General features: G+C 35.5%; 1 protein-coding gene across 1 annotated transcript in view; it reads left to right on the top strand.

Annotated features, from left to right (window-relative positions):
* Window positions 1-21,238, top strand: part of LOC150108383 (uncharacterized) — a 292,228-nt gene that overhangs the window by 232,087 nt on the left and 38,903 nt on the right. The window contains exons 11-12 of the mRNA XM_090390733.1: window positions 2,552-2,837; window positions 19,456-19,836. Coding sequence (XP_090246859.1) covers window positions 2,552-2,837; window positions 19,456-19,836 — 667 coding nt within the window. The remainder of the gene's footprint in view (window positions 1-2,551; window positions 2,838-19,455; window positions 19,837-21,238) is intronic.

Here is a 21,238-nt window from a genome sequence, read left to right as displayed (position 1 = left end):
TAATATTCTGTAGGATAGTACACACTAACATCCGAGGAAGAGTTGTGGAATACATCCCCTCCTGAATCTGGAAGCACCCTCTTACTATGCCTAACCAGACATTCACTTCTCTCAAATTAACTTTGTTCCTCATCTATCTTCCTGATGCTTAATGGGAATTAGAAGATAAAATCTAGCAGAACGATCATATTCTAGTGACATCCATTCTTTTATATAGACTAACATGTATCCTACTATGGATGTTACAATAAAAATAGATCATGCAGACTTGAAATGTCTTCTCATCCTTTGTAGAATCTGATTTTGCAACAGTCAGCTCCTTTCCTATTAATAAAACTGTGAATCATTATTACAAAGTGCGTAATATAAACCACAACTGCAATATCCAAAACATCAAGTTGGTTTCCATCTTTCTTGAAATGAAGGTGGAATTCAGAGGGATATCTTCTACAAATATCCTGCTACACAAAACTTGCTCAGCACAATGCCATCAGAGCAAAAAAGGACTTGTGGATAAAGTTTACATTTTCCGCTACCAGTTCAAGAAAGAGAGGCCTTCTCGGTGGTCCTTCTTATCACCAAGCAGATCTGGGACAAGATCAAGAACATGAAAGGCAGATATTTTACTCATCCCTCTTTGGTCCCGAAACAAAGTGGATGTGCAATTGCAGATACACTTCAAGCGAGCTTTGCTAAACATCAGCAACATTCTCTTACACCCTTACACCTCAAAATTCATGGCCCTAACAAAGCAGAAAAAACATCAAATTGAATTGTGTCGAAGACTACCATAGGCTATTCAAGATAGAGCTAAAAGTTTGCTTCGCTGTAATATCAACCAACTACTGTAAAACCAGATGATATCCATTATGAGATGCTTAAACATCAGTCACCATCCTCCATTGATCATCTCCTCTCATTTGTGAGAATAAATCCTGGATCCTGGCAAAAGGCAGCTATTTTCTTTCCAAAGCCATGTAACAATCCAAAATTATCAGCAAATTACTATTCAATAGCTCTAATCAGCTGCCTGTGCAAAATCTTAGAAAGAATGTTAATGCTTATCTTTTATTATTTCTAGAGAGCAACAGCCTTTTTTTCACTTACATTATTCAAATCCATCTCAGTGTCAACCATGAGGCAGTTGCTATCCACCTCTCAGTAGGACCTCTCATTATTGATAGTCTGGCTTCCAAAAACATCATTATACACTAGCTTCATCTGACTAGAAGCATCATTACTGGTAATTAGTTTACGGAATTAACAACTAACAATTAATTAATTCTGTAAACTAATTACCAGTTATGTCTAACCAACGTATAAGTCTTGCTACTAGAAGCATCATTAATGGATGCTTCTAGTCAGATGTGGAGAATGTGCTTGCCACTGAATCTCCAAGGTGTGGTTCCTGTTCTCAAACTCTTTCATTTATTCTTCAATCATGTTTGTGTATTTTAGTCTACAGTTCACATCTGAGAACTGCTTAACTTTCATTCGCTTTAAAACTTTCTTAAATGTTCTGCTTTTCAAAATGAAATTCAATTTATCCTGCTCAAGACTAAATAGTAATCACTTCCAATTTCAGTTCCTCTGTACACTATGGTGTCCTGCACCAGGGAGAAAACATCACTATCGACAATAACATAGTCAATGAGACTTTTCTTATTCCTTGCCTCTTCTCTCCATGTGAATTTGTGCACATTTTTATGTTGGAACATGGTGTTAGTAATAACCAGTCCATGTCCTGAGCAGAAATCTAAAAGGTATTTGCCATTATTATTAGCTTTGCTCTTTGCTCCAAATTTTCCCAAAATATTTTTGTATGTCTGACAGTCATTTCCTACTCTGCTATTTAGATCCCCAACCAGGACCAACTTTTCGTTTTTCATTGTGTCAATTGCTTTCTCTAAAGCCTCAAAAAATTCCTCCACTTCTACCTTAGTAGAACCTTCTGTGGGACTATAGGCACAAATAAGTCTCATTGTCCAGTTCCCCATTTTGATATCTGCCCACATTACTCTACTTGAGACTCCCTGCCATGCAAGAAGATTAGCTTCATATTTTGTGTTGAATACTATGGCTACTCCTCCTTTTCCTTGATTGTCATTGCCTGAAAATAACATTTTGTATTTATTGCTCAGAAAGAACTCACCAGTTTCGGTCTTTTTTGTTTCAGTCACCCCTATTATGTCGATCTGGTACTTATCTAATTTTTCAGCTAGCTGCATTTCTTTGCCATTTAGGCTTCTTATGTTGATAGTACCGATCTTTAACTCTGGTGATGTTGAGTTGGGGTGTGTTTTCAGATTTGTTCCAGTAGTTGACTTTTCGCTGTTTGCCCTGGTTCCCTGGCGAAAGGAATGTGGAGAACTGGTTGGTTCTCCACATTCCTTTAAGGGCCATGTAAAGGTCTCCTCTCAGTTATACAGCTTTGACCCTTAAGCAACCCATATAGTGTGCAAAATTATAAAATTTTGATATCATTCAAATTAATATTTTATAGTTAATTACAATAGCAGTGAATATAATTAGTTTTCTTCACCCTTTTCAGGTATCAGAGGTCCTCAGCAAACAGCAACAGTTCGCCCTGTTCAGAATAGTGACTACAACCAATTTCATCGAACTTTTCATGACTCTGTCTCATTATACAGTAGAGATTTTGCAGTCCAGACTTCTACACCAGTTGTTACTCAGTCAGGTTATATCGAAAATAGAATTTTAACCCCTTCAAAACTTAGGGTTAAAGCTAGAGAAGGAAAAGGACGGGAATTTGGCACCCAAACTGACATAAGTTATATGTCAAGTTGGGATGCTGATGATGCAGATTCCATAGAAAGGCATGTATATATATATATAATTCTTTTTTTATGTTACACCCAACCACAAAAAGTTATTTGCAAACCTATAATACATTTTGTACCATGGATGGGCTGAAGATTTTTTTTCCACTATTTTTATCAATTTTATGTATTTTTTGTACTTTTTACATATAAATTGATATGAAATTCATTATTCTAATTTTCTGTTCTTGAAAATGATCTGAGGTACCTGAGGCAAATAAGGCCCAGCGTCTAATAAAGCCTGTTTAAAAAAAAAAAAATTACATTCACGGTAAGTTGAGCCTTCTTACACACACACACACACACACACACACACACACAAACACAGAAGAAGCAATGGCAAATCAGGGGTGCCATATTATATTTAAATTGTTCTTTCAACATTCAGTTTTATGATAAAAAATGTTTTAATTGATTTGAATTCATATTTTACATGAAAATAGATGTGATCTAATCTAGTTTGCCGCGGTTAATAAGGCCCAGTAAATTTGTTGATGGGCCTTATTAAACTTCTGGGTTGAACGTTAGCAGGCATCCAATTATCTATGACTCCGATTCTTCTAACACCGAGTCCAAGTCTTATGTCTCTTATCCAAGACATCATTATCGTCCATTTCGACTCTACTTCTCAACATCTTCGGATTCCAACAGTGAAACTATTGAGCCAGTACCAAGATGGGAAAACAGCAGAAGAGGCTGCATCAACAACAGTACCTGTAAGAACATGTCCTAATTCTCCATCTTGTGATTCAGATAACTCCGATGATGATATTCCATTGGCAAATCTAAAAACAAAGAACTCTTTGAAATCATCGTTTCAGGAGTTAATGCCAGCGCCAAATTATGCAGTTTTAAAGGCAAGACCATGAAGAAAAGCGTTAAATTATGAGGGCCAGAGAGTGACCAAAGATCTTTTCAAAGAAAAGGATAGTAAGAAAGAGAAGGCTGCCACTAAAAAACAGGAAGAACCAAAAAAAAAAGGAACAAACTGTGTCAAAAGAGGGATGGTATTGCCATGGATCCAGAGAAGAAAAGGTTGCTGATATGAGGCAGTGCACACGGTGTCTTAAATGGTACCACGAAGAGTGTGTTGGTCTCACCAAAGAAGAATGTGGCATTCTTCTTTGGTGACTGTTCTTAAGCTAATAATTATGATTAAAATTAATAATAATTGTTATATTCTTTTTTAAATATTTAATTTTGTTCAAGGGCTTTATTAAACTACCATGATTTAATAAGGCCCACACAAAGTGTTTTTTAAAGACTTGGTTAAAATATAAATTACTGTAAGAATTGTTCTTATTTGTGTTTTTTTTTTAATTAGTGATAATACAAACTTTAATATGAACACAGTTGTTTCAATTAATCTAAACAATTGTCTAACTTATTCAAATTTTAAATAAGGCGGGCCTTATTTGCCTCAGGTACCTTATTTTTTTCATTTTAATTGCCGATTAATTAATTTCAGCTGTTGAAAGATAGAAATGTTAATGAATGAATTTAAAATCAAAAATGCTATTTTGATTATAATTTTCATTTGCCATATACAAACAAACTGTATTAATGTAACTATATGTACAGCACTGTATTTTAGAAATATCTAAATTGCATCATCAAATTTTTGATATATATCCCCTAGGGGAGGGGGTGTATAGATCTTATGAGAGTACTACATGAAAAGTTACATCATTACTAACTTCCTATCAACAATTTTCCTTCAGATTAATCTGTTATCTAGACTTCAATGTTATCAGATCTTATATATTTTTATCTTCTAAGGCACTTTTACCTGTATAAGTGCACCTAGATCTGGACCTTTTCCCTGCCTAACAAAAGAGCTTGTTTAGCTAATATTTTCATATTTTCCCTCCCATAGTGTTTAAGGGGCCATTCCACCTGAGATTAGCTCTGCTAACACATTGCTGAATGTTATCAATGTCAAATTCTTTTCTGCTATCCTCATTTTTAATATGATACTGCCATTGATGTCATTTGTTCAATCGCCTAATCTTTATCAGGACTCTAATATCTGTGGTCTCCAATCTTTGACCAAGTGTTATATTTCTAACCCAGCTTTCAGATCCATAAGTTAAAACTGGTTTTGAACACTGTCTTGTATATAACTAGTTTAGTGTTTTGACTAATTTCTTTCTTGTTCCATATAAATTTATTTAGTTGTGCTTAAATAGCTGAAACGTTTTGCTTGTTCTATAGGTTCTTCATTGGGGATGCAGTTTATGTTTTCAATGTTTCTGCCTATTTTCATTATAAATTTGGTATGAAAATCAGCATTGAAAACATGAACTGCATCCCCAATGAAGAACCTATAGAACAAGCAAAGCATTTAATTTCAGCTATTTAAGCAGAACTGAATAAATTTATATGGAATAAGAAAGAAATTAGTCAAAACGGTAAGTGAATCCTGCAGACTTGTTCTTGATTTATTTAGCAGCATAACATCATCTGCATAAAGTAAAGAACTGAAATTAACATCTCCAATTTTGATATGAAATTTAATACTGCTTTCCTTTCCTTCATAATGTGATTCATATAGATGATAAATAACAGTGGAGATAATGTACACCCTTGTTTCACACCTGCCTTTCATTTGCCATATCAAATTTATCAAACCTTCTTCCTGTGGCTCTTTCAATACTAACTGCTGATTTACAACTCAAATAGAGACTATGTATTGCTTGATATAATGTCCCATTTACACCACTACTGGAGCATTTTGAACATTGGCACACCTTTCATATGCCTTTTCCAGATCCACAAAACTTAGATATTTGTTATATTCCCATGATTTCTCACCTATTTGTCTTAAAGTGAAAATCTAATCATGACAACCTCTGTCTGGTCTGAACCCAGCTTTTTCTTCTCCACAATTTTTTAGGCGTTTTTCAAGTATTCTAAATCTTACCAGGAACACTCAGTAGAGAAATTCCTCTCTAATTCTCACATTCAGCTTTATTTCCTTTTTTTATAGGTGGATACTCTAAGCACTTTACTCCAATCTCTATTTACATGCTTCAAAATGTTTTCTACTCTTACTCCAGTCACCTCTCACTAAATCTAGTATTATTCTGTCCCTTTGTGGAGTATTCTTCTCTCCAAGGTTCTTTGAGTCACATGTGTCTGCGCAGTTAGCCTAGTGGCTTTGCGCTTTGCAACCATATGCCTGGGGAAGGAGCGTCCTAGGTTCAATTCCTGTCGATATGAGGATATGAATCTTCCTCAGCCATAGCCAAGTTAGCCCGTCTTGGGAGTGGACAGCAAGGTTTTTTCCGCCAGTTTATCTGGGGTTTTTCATCCCGCAAGCAAGCAAACCGGCCTGTGGATACACGCGGATTACAGTCAGGAATACTGACCCAGCCATAGGCCTGATTCCTCAGCTATGCTGGTTTTGGAGCCCGGATACATCCTGGGGGGGACTGAGATGGTGCCCTACATTCCCGTAAAGGGAACTCACAGCAGCTGGGTCAGTGAGTTCCCTTTACGGAATTCTAATCCGTATGTAACATGCAACTTATCTTCTTGTTTTTTATTTGTTGTCCATGTCTCACTTCCATAAGTAAACACTAGAATAATTCATATATTAAAGAGATTTCTTTTTGGGCATATAGGTAAATCCAAATTGTTTGCTGCTTCTAATGTAGCAGCAAACAATTTGGGTAATACAGGATCTCCTTGCCTTACTCCTCTCCCAATATCAAATTCCCATCCCTGATGTTCAAGCTTTATACTGGCTGTTGAATTTTTATATACGAGGATGGGCTGAAAAGTTAAAAGTTAATTATAGTTTTATATATATATATATATATATAAAACTATAATTAATTTTGCTTTGTTTCTTTGTGTGATTCTTCTATTTATTTCTTTATCTTGTTTTCCTTAGTTAATTTTAACTAATATCGACCAGGGTAAATATAGTCATCTACAATTTTAGTATAATTATCTGTTAATTTTAGTTTGGTTTGATCTGAATTTGTCATCAGTTTGCCTTTAGTTGGATTAATCTATAAATCTTTTTTCCTGCTTTCTATATCAAGGTAATTTTAGCACTCCTCTTTATTTTTTTTGCTAAAAGAACAATGTCATCTGCAAAATGTAAGTGATTGAGATTTTTTCCATTGATGCTAATTCCCAAGCTTTTCTCATCAGACATTCTTAAAGATGTCTAATGTAGCAGCAAATAATTTGAGTAATACATGATCTCCTTGCCCTACTCCTCTCCCAATACCAAATTCCCTTCACTGATGTTCAAGCTTTATACTGGCTGTTGAATTTTGATATACAAGGATGGTCTGAAAAGTTCTCGGCCTAACAATGAAAAAACGAATTTTGAAATTTATAATTTTAAAATTATTTTTATTTTTAAACATAATCTCCCTTAAGACTAATGCATTTATTCCAGCACCATTATCCCGTCCTTGTAGTGGTTCTCAGTAAGATCCACAAAATACCCTCTATAGCTGCAATCACTCTTGATTTGAAGAAAAACGCTGACCAGCAAGGAAGAGTTTTAGTTTTGGGGAGAGATAGAAGTCAGAGGAAGCCAAATCTGGGGAATAGGATGGATGTTCCAACAATTCATAGTGCAGATCCCTTAATTTTCCCATTGCCAAAACATCTTTGGCAATGGGAAAATTAAGATGAAAGATGATTTTTTTTCTTCTGCAAACTGGATCTTTTCTCACAAATTTTTTCATCTAGTCTGGTTAAAAGATTGGAATAATATTCCCCGATTAATTGTTTCAAGATAATTAATAAACACTGATGCCATGACCTTTCCTGCTGATCGAACCTAATTTGTCTTCTTCGACGCTGAACAACCGGCTTCTGTCCACTATTTTGACTGCTGTTTGGATTCTGGTGTGTAACGGTGAATCCGTGTCATCCATAGTAATAATAAATCGACACACAAAATCAGTTTTATTCTTGTTAAAATACTCCAAGTACTGTTCAGAGATTTTCATGTGAGTGCATTTTTGATCTGCTGTGAGCAATCATGGTACTTGCACAAAGCTTTTTCATTGGTAATTCTTCATGCAAAATATATCCTACACGTTCTTTTGAAATGCCTATAGTCTCAGCAATTTCACGCACTTTGACTCGTCAGTCATCCAATACCATATCGTGCACTTGACAATGATTTCTGGTGTTGTTACACTTTTTGGACATCCTTCACGTGGATCATCTTCAAGGCTTGTAAGGCCATATTTAAACTCGACAGCCCATTTTTTAATTGTTGAAAACGAAGAAGAGTGCCCATGAACTTCAAATGAATTTCTTTTGGTGGTAAACCTTCTTTTACAAAGAATTTTATAACCACCCAGTACTCAATTTTATCCATTTCAAGGTACACAGACAACACTTTTGCTTCAGACAACTGTATAAAGCAAACTATTTGATAGAATAACTGCAGTTTCACATGGATGCTTATGATAGATGTACCAGCTTAGAAAAAAAAAATCGTGTCAATAGTGTTGCCATCTATGGTCGAGACTGAGAACCTTTCATACCACCCTCGTACAGTTTTTAATAATCTGATATACTTTGTTGGAATGGCTTTTCATTTTAAGCTGTTTGTTATTTCTGACTGATGTAGAGAATCAAAGGCTTTTTCAAAATCTGTAAACACTAAAGATTTGGGAAGATTATATTCATTTGTTTTTACTATTACTTGGTTAATAGTGTGGATATGATCTATTGTACAGCTCTGAATTCTGCTGGTTCATGTCGCTGTGCATCATGTATAGTATACAGATTTGTTAATAAACATGTCTCTCTCATTCATTTTCTGACCAGCTTGGGCACTTTAATCTAACATTTTTGACATTATACCAAAATGCAAAGCATTTGTTTGATGTTTCATAAGCAGCTCTGAGTGACATAAAATTATATATATATTAAATTCGAAATCCAGTGCATGCATGTACACACGCGCACGCACACACAGGAATTCAAATTTCGTTATATTCACCTGTTATTCTCTTGTTTTCCTTGCTTGTTATGGCGGATATGAAATGATTATATTTCTCTCTCTTCGCAGATATCATCACCAGATCCTTCCTTGACCTTATCTACTAAATTTTGATCTTCAGTTTTTTCAGTTGAGTCTCCAGAATCTCCCCCTTCCCCATAGTAATATTTGTGTATTTTATTCTAGTTTGTGCACCTTTAGTCTCTTTGACATTAATTCTTTTTCAAAACTGTGTCATAAATTTGTTTCTTATGGTAGTATTCATGTTTAGCCTGCTCAGAAAGAGGATGATTATTTTTTATTTAACACTAATTATTATTAGTGTTATGTTATACTTAGTGTTAAATACTGTAACTACTCTCTCCTTAAATTATCTGTTGCTTTCTAAATATTAGTAATCACAAGATTATTTAGAAGGTTCTCACTTGTTTCACCTTAATAACATCATTTACATCAACATATTTCTGTATTCTGCTAACTACCTTTTTTCCTTTGATGCTTGATACATTAATAGTGCCTATCTTCAGTCTGTCATTATCTAACTACCAATCGTTCTGAACTTTAATAATAGCAAAAGTGTTCAAGTCAAATTTTTTATATCAACACCACACAAAAAATATTATACAACTTATAGCCCAGTGCCTTAAACAAACTTAGCTCTACCCATATGGAACAGTAAGCGACCTATTAGATCATTTAATGATAAACAATAGGCACAAAACATGCATAAAAAATGTGTGTACCTACAGATGAGCTCATGCAGATCTGATCATTACCTGGTTATACCACCTTTCAAGCTAAAATTTTTTATCAAATGGAGAAATGTTAACAGAAATAGAAATATTAATCAATATAATATCAAAAAATGTGAGGATATAAACATACAAAGACAATATGCAGAAATTATAAAGCAGGAAATACGACATTCAAACCCTCTGATACTTGAGAGAAACAGAAAATAAATGGACTCAAATCAAAAATATATCAGAAGAAATTCTTCACTTCAAAAACAACAAAGAAAAAATGTTTCAATAATGTATGTATGTAAATAAAGAAGCATAATAAGATGAGGTTAAAAATTCTACAGGACCCATCACCAGAAAATATTGAGTATTATAGGACTGTATAAATTTAACTACTAAAATACTGCATCAAGAGAAAAGCCAGACAGTAAAAGTCAAACTTTTACACTAGATGTACAGTGTTTAGAAGAAAATCTTGAAAGACCCACAAATGGAGAAACCATCTCTGACTGAAGATGAAAATGTTGTTAAAGCACTAAAAATAATAAGGCAGCTTGCAATATGCTTCAAACTTCATAGGAGAGTGTCAGTGTAGCTTCTGCAAGGAAATAACAACTGATCACATTTTCATGCTCCAGTAATTATTAGAAAAAATTACATATTTGATAAAGAATTACATCTAATATTTGTGGACTGTAAATAAGCATATGTCAAATTGCACACTATGGAATGCAGCGAAACTCTTGAGAATACCACAAAATGGAATGAAAGAAGAAGAAAGGGAAGAAGCATGTTCAGTGGGTTTTTAGGTAGACAGTAAAAGAGTGCTTGTGTTTTAATAGGCCTAATATGTAAAGTGGAAAAATGATAGATGCCAGTAGTAGAACTTTGTTCACAGAAGTAACCATTGAAGAAAGGGGTGGGGAAAGGACCATGCAGAAACAGAACATCTCACACCCATGGCACTGATGTGCTATAGGTTCTTAGGAGAATGAGGCTAATTGATGGAATATATCCCTAGGATACTCAGGAATTGGTGAAGTCTGAAGATATGAAGCTTTCCACTATGACACACATCTACCAATTTGCAGAGGGTGGAAGATGGCTTCAGGGATGCCAGTTTTCTGCACAGATATCAATGCAAGATCCAATCAAATGCTCCAAAAATGTGAAGAGCAACAGTATAGATTTCTCAAAACATTTCCATGGAATGTGTACAAATGGATAAAGTGAACTGTCAGAATCCGTATTGTCAGTCATTGATTAACCAGTGGGTTTCCATGTAGTGATGAAATTGAATGTTGATTGCCTTCTCCATTATTTTAAAGAGGACTGAGATTTAGGGAATTGGGTTAGTAGCTGTACTCCTTGAAGATGACTCTATGACTGAGATGAAATATTAGAGGATTAAAATAGTTTTTAATCTTTTCCCAGTGTTGTTCACATTCCATTAAACCTCTTACATGATATTCTCCAACATTTAAGCCTTAATACTTAAACAAGTAAGAAGGGTTATTTTGTTATTCTCTTTAGCAGATGGGTAATTTGTGTTAGATTATTGTCTACACTAAATAATTCTGCATCTCTTCCAGCTTGGTTACTGAAATTGAAAAAGTGAAACGGTTGGAGTTGTTTGACATTAACAGTGAAGTCACCTAGTAAGATGACTTCAATGTTAGTTGGACTTTACCACATCAAAGTTACGGGTAAGAAGTTGAAGAGGTCAGAGTAGTTTTCAGAATTTGGAAGTGGTAAAGAGAGCAGAGGAATACTGCTGAATATAACAAGTAAATCTTAAACCAGAAATAGTTTACAAAAAAAAAAAAAAAAGATGATTTATATTGTTAAAAGTGTTTTTGATACTATAAATTAAAGATGCCATGAAAGTATATTCTTAGTTTCATCCTTTATCCAGATGTAAGCAAACAAGTTTGCACATGAAGTAACTTCATGACTGGACTACCTGAAGTAATGCGGAAATATGACTTCCGCATTACTTCAACCTTGGTATCACTTCCGGGTCTGGCTTCCACTGATGCAACTTCAATAAAAGTCGAAACCGGTCTGTGTAGTGGCCCATCCCATAATCCCCTCCATGTGGGGCACCTCTTTGTGGTGGAGGGGGACCTCCCAGTGATGGTACTGGCCCTTTTCTTCTTCTTCCTCTTTTTCTTTGCTTTTCTTCCCATATTCTTTGCTCTACTTCTCCTGAGTCTTTTTCACTATCCTTTTTCCAGACCACCATCACTGGGATCCAACTCTGTCGCCGTGTTTGTCGTGCGGTGCGACCCGTGGACATACTGGTAGTCTTGCACTACTTTGGCCCCTGCTTCGGCAAGACGGGCGGTCCTGGATGGCCCATCCAGGATCAATCGGCTAGTGGACTTGCCTGCAAGGGTCAACGGTGTTGCAGTAAGTCTCTTACCTCATGGCACAAGGTCGGGATCCTAGACCTGCTGCAGTGCCGGTATAGCGTCCAGGGTAGCCCTGCCTTTCCACTCCTGAGCGCAGTCTTTGCTTGCCGGATAGTAGGCGTCCATGTGTGGCTCCGTGGTGGGTGGGGAGCTCTGCCGCCGAACTAAAAACTCCTTAAATATAAATCCGTCATCCTCAAATGTTTCAGGGACCCAACCAAGTACTGATATTATAGATACAGCATATGGAAAGAGAAACAAGAAACAAAAGATATCGGATACTAACATAAATGTACCAACCTTTTTTAATCATTCATGCAACAGATGAAAAACCAATTGGGAAAATGTCACCCTTCTTTATCCAAAAAGGTTTAGAAGGACTGGCAGGATCTCCCACAACTGTCAAATTGCGTTCTGGTGATATCCTCGTGGAAACAATGTGTAAACAACATTCTGGGAAACTATTGAGAGCAACAACAATGGGTGGAATACAAATTGCAGTAACACCTCACAGAACACTCAATTCCAGTAGAGGAGTGATATCAGAATGGGATCTCCTTGATGTTCTTGATGAGCAAATATGTTCAGAGCTTAAAGATCAAGGAGTGATGGGTGTGAGGTGCATCCTGATATGTAGGGATGGTCGCCTGGTCTCAACCAAGAACATCATCCTTACTTTTGATACACCTAGGCCTCCGACATGTGTAAAAGCAGGGTATCTCAGCTGTCCTGTTAGAATGTACATCCCTAACCTGCTGAGATGCTTTAAATGTCAAAGATATGGACATGCCCAAACTGCCTGTCATGGTTCTACTACCTGTGCCCGATGTGGTAGTAATGAACATGATAATAAATCTTGCTGTGAAAAAAAAGCTAAATGTGTCAACTGTCAGGGAGATCATCCAACTTACTCTCGTAAGTTCTGACAAACATGTCAGAAATGGAAAGATGAAAAAGAGATACAAAAAATTAGATTTAAAAAAAAGAACAAAACATAACATATCAGGATGCAAAAAGAAAGCTGGCCACCATTACACTTGTTCTACGATCCTCTTATGATGAAAAAGTAACAATTAAAAAAGTGCCAACAGCAACTCAAACATGTATGTCTATTTCACCATCTGATAATTTCACCATACCTGAACTTTACAATCGCAAGTGCTTCTCTGTTGAGCGCATTAATCACAAGACCTATGGCCTTACTCTATAGACAACTTCAAAAATGGTCCCATTCGATGAAAACTCACCTGTCAAAAAAATTATGGCGGAGACATCACTCAAAGATAAACCACCAGACACTTGCACTGAAAACAAACTAAACATACCAACCGGCCCAGAACACTTTTGATGTTTTGAACACTCTACCAGAGGAAGAGATGGACACTGATCGTCCATACTGCCCTAAAACAGTGGATAAATATAAATCTGACAAAGGTAAGCCCTCGACCTCCCGAAAACCAGACAAGTCAATAAAATCAAGACAGTAGGAAATTTTTTACAATGGAACTGTCGTAGGATTTGCCAGAATATTGACGATAAGAAGATGTTGTTGCAGAAACACAAACCTTTCTGTTTCTGTCTACAGGAAATGTACTTAAGACCCAGTGAAGGCCGTACCTTTAGCAATTTCACTGTTGTACATAAGGACAGAACTGGAGGTGGTCCTGCTCATGGAGGAGTAGCTATCCTAGTGAGCAGTCATATTCCTTTCCATCAAGTCCAACTTAATACTTTTCTGGAAGCAGTAGCGATTCGCTTCTCTGTGAGATTTCTTATTACAGTATGTTCAATTTATTTACCACCAAATGCTGAGTTAAATGAAATTGATCTTGTGAGATAACCTTATCTCACAACTGCCTGAATCCATACTTTTGATGGGTGACTTTAATGGTCACAATACTCTATGGGGTACTGCCAACACTAATAGATGAGGTCGAATCATTGAAAGAATTCTTGATAATAATAACCTCTCCCTTTCAAATAATAAACTCAATACTTTCTTCCATATGCCTACCCGTTCATATTCTGCAATTGATCTTACAACCTGTTCTTCTTCCACTACTCTCGTGGAAGACTAGAAAGATGTTGAAGAGAACAGATATGGAAGTGATCAAACTGCTATACATTCTTTTGATATGCATGTTAAAGAAACTGTGCACGCTGTTAGTATAAATGTTGACAACATTAGCTGCATTAAACATAACAGCATTCCTCCATGGCAGATTTGAACACCATCCTGCAACCTCTCACTTTGTCAGCTACAGAAATCTTATACCCCATCATCCATTTACCTGCAATTGTTTAATGCACACAGAGAAGCACATGCTGATTTCTTACCCATCTATACTGATGGTTCAAGAACTAATACCTCTGTTGGCTGTGCTGCTATGTTTCCTGATATTATTATCTCAAATCAGATCCCACCAGACTGCAGTTATTATACAGCAGAGTTACATGCCATTCAGCTGCACTTGTGCATATAAAAGAAAACTGCTACCAAAAGTGTATAATTTATACAGACTCATTGAGCTCTTTATAGGCTATCTCCTCTCCTATGTATAATCCACATCCAGTACTTTGAGGTGCTACACCTGTTTCAAAAAATGAAAATCCTTAATTTTGATGTTCAGTTCTGCTGGATTCCCAGCCACATCGGAATTAAAGGAAATGAGGCCGCAGGTGCAGCTGCTAAATCAGCTCATACCTTCTCCACATGACAGTTCCATATACAGACTACAGACAGCTTACAAGATCAAAGCTAATTGCTCAGTGGGAGTCAACATGGCAAGAAGCATCAACAAATAAATTATATAACATTAAACCTGAAATTAAACACTGGCATTCTAGTCAATGTACAAAGAGAAGTGAGGATGTTGTTCTTGCTAAGTCACATTTCATTTCATTCGCATAGGTCACAATCACCTTACGCATTCTCATTTACTGAGAACTGATGACTCTCCCACATGTGAAAAATGCAACACACATCTCACTATTTATCATATTCTGGTAGATTGTCAAAAATGTACACGAGAGAGGAATGAAATTTTCACCTATCTAACCAAGCCATATACACTCAGGGAAATGCTAGCAGACTCAGGCACATTGCATGATATTTTTAATTTTTTAGAAAGAATTAATTTGTATAAACACATTTGACTATAAATTTGTTTATATGTAAATACTGTTTTGCTTAACTTTTATAGCCTTGATCTTGTATATTTATATCACCCTGCTGTAATTTTGTTAATATGTAAATACCATAATGTTAAACTTAAATTTTATGTATATATGCTGTATAATAATTCCTTTCTGACTGTTTAAGTATTAGTATAATAATGTTTGTTGTAATCTTACTATATGTAGATACTGGTTTCCTTGACTTGTTTTGTATATACATATGTTAACCTGTACTATTATCTATTTATGTACTGCTGAAACCTCAGCAGTAATTTTATTTATATGTAGATAATACTGCATTGCTTAACATAAATTTTGTGTATGCATCTTATTTACTACTTTATTTTTCGAATAATCATGTAGTGCTGTAGGACACCTTGTCTATTTGTGTACCTTCTAGTAATTCTTTTTATATGTATTGCTAAATTTAATTTTCATCCATGCATATTATATATTAACCCCTTTTTGCCTATTTTTGTACTGCTATAAAAGCATCTATTATAATTTGACATATATGTAGATACTGCATTCCTTGGCTTAGTGTTTCGTATTTTGCGTATTAACTTAACTATTTTTGCACTACTGTAATAACCTCTGACCTTGTGTGTTGTTGTGCCCTCTACAGCAGTTCTGTTTATCTATAGATGCTGCTTTGTGGAACTTGATTCTTGTACAGACATATTGTTTAAAATTTTCTGTAAATGCTAATGTTGTAACCTTTAGTATGGCACAGTATGACCTTTGTAGTTTTGGTGCCAAATAAACTATAAACCAACCAACCCATCCCATAATGCATAGCATTATACATGTCTGTAAGAATATGGACTTTGCATTATGAGATACTAAGGTAATTGATGTAAAGTTAATAGCCTCTATATACAAGTAGTCCACTCATGAAGTTACTTCACTTGCAAGTGAATTAACTTCATGGATAAAGTGCTTTACACTTGGATAAAGAATGAAACCAAGAATATAATTTCTTGGCATCCTTAATTTATAGGATTTATATTGGACATTATTTTGACCTGAAATATCACATTCAATGGCAGAAATATACAGAGTGGTTAGAAGATTGTTGTTGATATTTGAGGTTCACTGCAGAACGGGGAGGTCTGGTCCAGATTTTGGTTAATTATGCAAATAATTTATGTTGCTGTTTGATTGTTGTTGTTGAAGTGGATGTGAAGCTGATTGTTTTAATAGAATTTTTTGGTGTTATATTTTAAGAGAGATTTTTTAACCTCTGACACGATTCAATTCCTGATATGTAGCCTGAGGAGTGTACAGGATATTATGATAGTACTACATGAAAAAGTTACAACGTTATTAACTTCCTATTGACAATTGTCCTCCAAATTAATCTGTTATCTGTCAGCATTTCAATATTATCAGATCTTATATTTTGATCTTCTAAGGCACTTTTTGCTGTATAAGTTCATCTAGATCTGGACTTTTCCCTGCTATCCTGACAAAAGAGCATTGTTTTGCTAATCATTTTCCTCTCCCATTCTGTTTGTGTTCAAACCATCTGAGATTAGCTCTGCTAACACATTCTTGAATGTTAATAGTGTCGAGTTCTTTCCTACTATCCTAATTTTTAATATGATACTGCCATTGATGCCATCTGTTCAGTCCTCTAATCTTTCTCAGGACTCTCATATCTGTGGTCTCCAATCTTTGATCAAGTGTTATATTTCTAACCCAGTTCTCAGATCCATGTTCAGTGGTTTGAATACTGTCTTGTATATAGCCAGTTTAATGCTTTTACTAATTTCTTTCTTATTCCATATAAATTCATTAAGTTAACTTCCTACCATAAGCCTCCATAGCTCAGTCGGTATAGACGAAGCCTTTTGGTCGGAAAGACCTGCGTTGATTCCCATCTAAGACATGAGGAACCTTTATCTGGTCTCTTTCGACCAGGTGAGTTAGCCGGTCTCATACAGAGGTAGGGTTTTTTTTTTTTTTGTACCCCCAGAACAGGTAAACTGGCCCCGTGAACACACGCATTTACAGAAGACATATGACACATTGGGGAGGCATAGGGCTAACTACCTTATCCTCGAAACAGTTGTGGTTGTGAAGTCCACAGCTAAAGAACCTCAATGGTTTGTAAAAAGCTTAAGACAAGACAAGACTTCCTACTGTATCATGTTGGAGATTTAATGGAATATTTTCAGCACTGGGAAAGGATTAAATCTAATTTTAATGCTTCCAATATTTTGTCTCAGACACTGAGTGGTAGTACATCTGCAATCACAACTATGGTCAATCTGGCCTTGCAGACCATGTTTTGGATACAACCCACAGGATCTCCTGGAGAAAAACCACCATGCTCCACCATAGTAAATTCAAAAAAGAAAGACTGGTTTTAGAATCTGCAGTGGCACTCAGAAATCAATCGAATTTAAATAAATACGGTTGCATCAAACTTCCCAAAATTTGGGAAACTTTAATTATCAGAGATCCCATGTTACATCCTAGGCCACCTACAAACATTCATAGAGGGCACACCACCTAGATAGGATTTTAGACACGTGTTTCACTTAGTATTGTATTGTATTTGAGTGTGTTGTTACAATAGTTATATTGTAATACCTGAAGATCTCAGTGACTGAGATAAAATATTGGAAGCATTAAAATTAGTTTTAATCCTTTCCCAGTGCTGACAATATTCCATTAAACCTCCAACATGATGTCTTCACAGCACTTAAGCTTCAACACACACACACACACACACACACACACACACACACACACACACACACACACACACACACACACACACACTTCCTACCATACCTGCTTTGCTAATTCTGATATTTCCATATTTACTAAAAATTGTACTAAATAGCAGAAATGTTTCTTGTTCTATAGGTTCTCCATTGAAAATGCAATTGATGTTTTCAATGTTTTTGCTCATTTTTATTGTCGGTCTTTTTATTGCTGATTTTCATACCAAATTTATTACAGCAATTATTACCTCAGTGACACTGACTGTTTTTCTTGCCTATGATATATCAACATAGAACACTCAGTATTCTTGCCATAACATAGCCTTATCTGTTCCCCACCTCCATCTCATACATACATTACTACTCAGTCTTTCCTCTCTCCTCCTCCTCCCTTCTATACTCATGTGGTAGCAGCAGGATTATATACCCAGCTCATCGGGGGGAGTCCTGGTATGCTACTATTAGATTCAGTTTCATGTATTATCTGGTGGCTGTCCTCCAGGGCACTTTCCTTCTATACTCTCAAATAGAGAAGGGTTTTTGGATCTCTGTAGTATCAGCATTTCCTCTGACTAGGAGTGTCTCTGTGCATTCAGGAATACGTGTTGGTTTTACCAGAGCCTCTTTGTTGGAAACAGGACATGCCACAAAAAAAAAGGCAGTGGACAATAGTCAAAGAGAGGCATGTATGTATTGCCTTTACTTGTATGTTAGTTGTAGTCCAAAAATTAATCAATTAGTCATCCTTTCAAGTCATTTAACTTACTGTGTCCAAGTGCTACTTAATGTCAGTGATCAGACAAGAACCACTGTATTCATCTAGGTCTGATTGAAATAAAGCATAATATGGAGTTGGTTTGTTGATAGAGCAACTTCCACAGAGGGAATTTGTGACTGCACTGTACCTCATTTGTATATTGTGCTGCTTTTCTTTGTTTAAAGTCTAATAATGTGAAAATGCCATTGGAGAAGGTATTTTAAGCACTCCTAACTACACCTGTTTAACAATGTTACTTTTAATTTTTTGCACATCATTACAAGCAAGCACTTCACCAAGTTCAGAAACTCATTCAAAGCATTAGCCATGACTTGCATTTGGTTGAAAGATGGCTGTTTCCACTGTGTATGCATTTACTTTGAATTGAAATTGGCAAGGCTATGCTGTTGCAGCAGCATGGTAAAGTCGACCTTGCTAATATATTGCAGAATTTCACAAAGCATGTACATACTGTTGGTTCCTTCTACCAGTATAAAAAGGAAAAATAAATTACTGCATTAAACTCTGAGTAATATTAATGTTAATTTTCTTCTATATATATCATTTCCGTGAGTGAGATTGTTCAGTGATTGACAGTTGATTCTCATTATAGCAAGCATCATTATAACCAACTACTAAAACAATCCTAGTTTTGGTTGGTTCAAACTACTGCTGAACTAACTATTTCTGTGGTCTCCACAAGCTTACTATAATGAGAGTTGACTTCATTAAGATATTGGAGTTATCTTATTTTCATTTGAATGAACTATGTATTAGTTCTCATGGATTTTATTTTCTTTTAGCACAACAAGTTCTACTCATAGCCCACCAGGAAGGAGAGCAAACAGACTTCAACACAGTAAACCAACTAAAGCATTCAGAAGAAGTTTTCAGAGTGATGGTGAATGGTCTCATGAGCGACCGAAGTGGGGAGTAAACCATCCTCAGAAATCTTTTATAAAGATGACAGAAAGAGATCCGCATTTTAACAGAAGAAAGAAGCTACAAGAAATGAGAAAACAACATTGGGAGAGAGAAATGGCAACTCAGCGGGCTCTAGCAGAGGCACGCCGCTCCTCTTTATCCTCTCGGCATGGGGGTAGGAGTCGAAGCTGCTTAAATTACCATCGTACACTTACAAGTTCTGATGGCACAGGATTCAGCAGTTCAGAAGCAGAAGGCGGGTAAGGGAGAAACCATTTGTACCTCATCTATTACCGCACATGAATTCACTACAGATTGTATATCTACATATGTATTTTTTTTATCTGCAGCTAACAAAATGCTTAAGTAGCTATTAGATTTGTTTTATCCATCTGTCTGTGTGCATATTATTCTTCCACTCTGGCATACTGCCAGTTTAGTCTGACCATTTGCAGGAACAAAATTACCAACAATGTTTTGAGCATCATGATGTATGAAAGAGATGTAATTGTAATAACTCTGCTCTCTTTGAATATTTAGGATCTCTACTAAAAATTGAGTCATCTCAATTTTGATTCGACTTGGACTATTTTTAGTGGTAAATTGAGGGGGGGGGAATAAAATAAATATTAAAATAAAACACACACATGTAGCTATTACAGATCCTAATAGTATTAAATTTATCTGGTTCTCTTATGAAAAAGATACCATTCTCTATGTGCCTACATTGTTGTTTGAATTTCCCAATTCTATTTTGTTACAGTAATGATGGTTAAAGTACCTTAAACTAAAATGTTTGTATAATTAAGTGCAGTTAATTAAATATCTTTCGAATGTGTTTGTGTGTGTGTGTATTTTATTTCCTAATGTTTCATTTTAAAACTAGGAACTAATTATACTAATTTCAATGCAGAAATTAGTATAATCAACATAAACATGGAAATAATTGGAGACAATCATAAAAAAAAAAAAAGTGCTATTCTTAATAGATTGTTATATAGTAACATTTTTTTATCATACTGAATTCAGTCATTTCTAGATTTTTTTTTTTGTGTGTGTGTGTGTTTTATTATTTATTTTTAAAAAAAATTGATAACAATTCCCCAAATTTTAGGCATAGACAGTATATTGTTGAGATTTGAAAAGTGGAGGAAGACCTAAATACTTTCTTTAAAAAGATGTTCAAATTTGTGGGAACGACTGTGCAATAGTTTAGCATTATCCAGAAGATCCTGCGGTTAGTATTAATAATTGCATGCTCATCAAGGCTAGATTTATGATGTTTGTTGGATTCAAGATAAAAGATTGCTTTTCAGAAATTAGTTTAATGATGGGTTGGCCTGTTTGATCAAAGTAATTAACTTGCAATTACATGGAATTGAATAGAGTAGTAGTAGCAGCAGCAGACTTTACTTTATCTTCAATAGATGGCAACAAAGTGCTAATTTGATTAAAGTTTTAAACGTGGCCAAAAGACGAAATTTTCTAAGCATATGAGAAACACATTAAATGTGTTTCTGAATATCAATTTTATATTGAATCCAAAAAATACTATAAATCTGGTCTTGCTGAACATCCAGTTACCAATACTAACTACAGGATCCTCTGGAATGATTATCAGTTACTGTGCAGTTGCTCCCACAAATTTGAAAGCCTTTTTAA

The sequence above is a fragment of the Typopeltis vanoorti genome, chromosome 3 (assembly GCF_054136105.1).
Source record: "Typopeltis vanoorti isolate ZY-2024b chromosome 3, IOZ_Tvanoo_1.0, whole genome shotgun sequence".
Taxonomy (NCBI): Eukaryota; Metazoa; Arthropoda; class Arachnida; order Uropygi; family Thelyphonidae; genus Typopeltis; species Typopeltis vanoorti.
The sequence above is the reverse complement of the archived record's forward strand: the minus strand, read 5'-3'. Positions and strand labels throughout refer to the sequence as shown.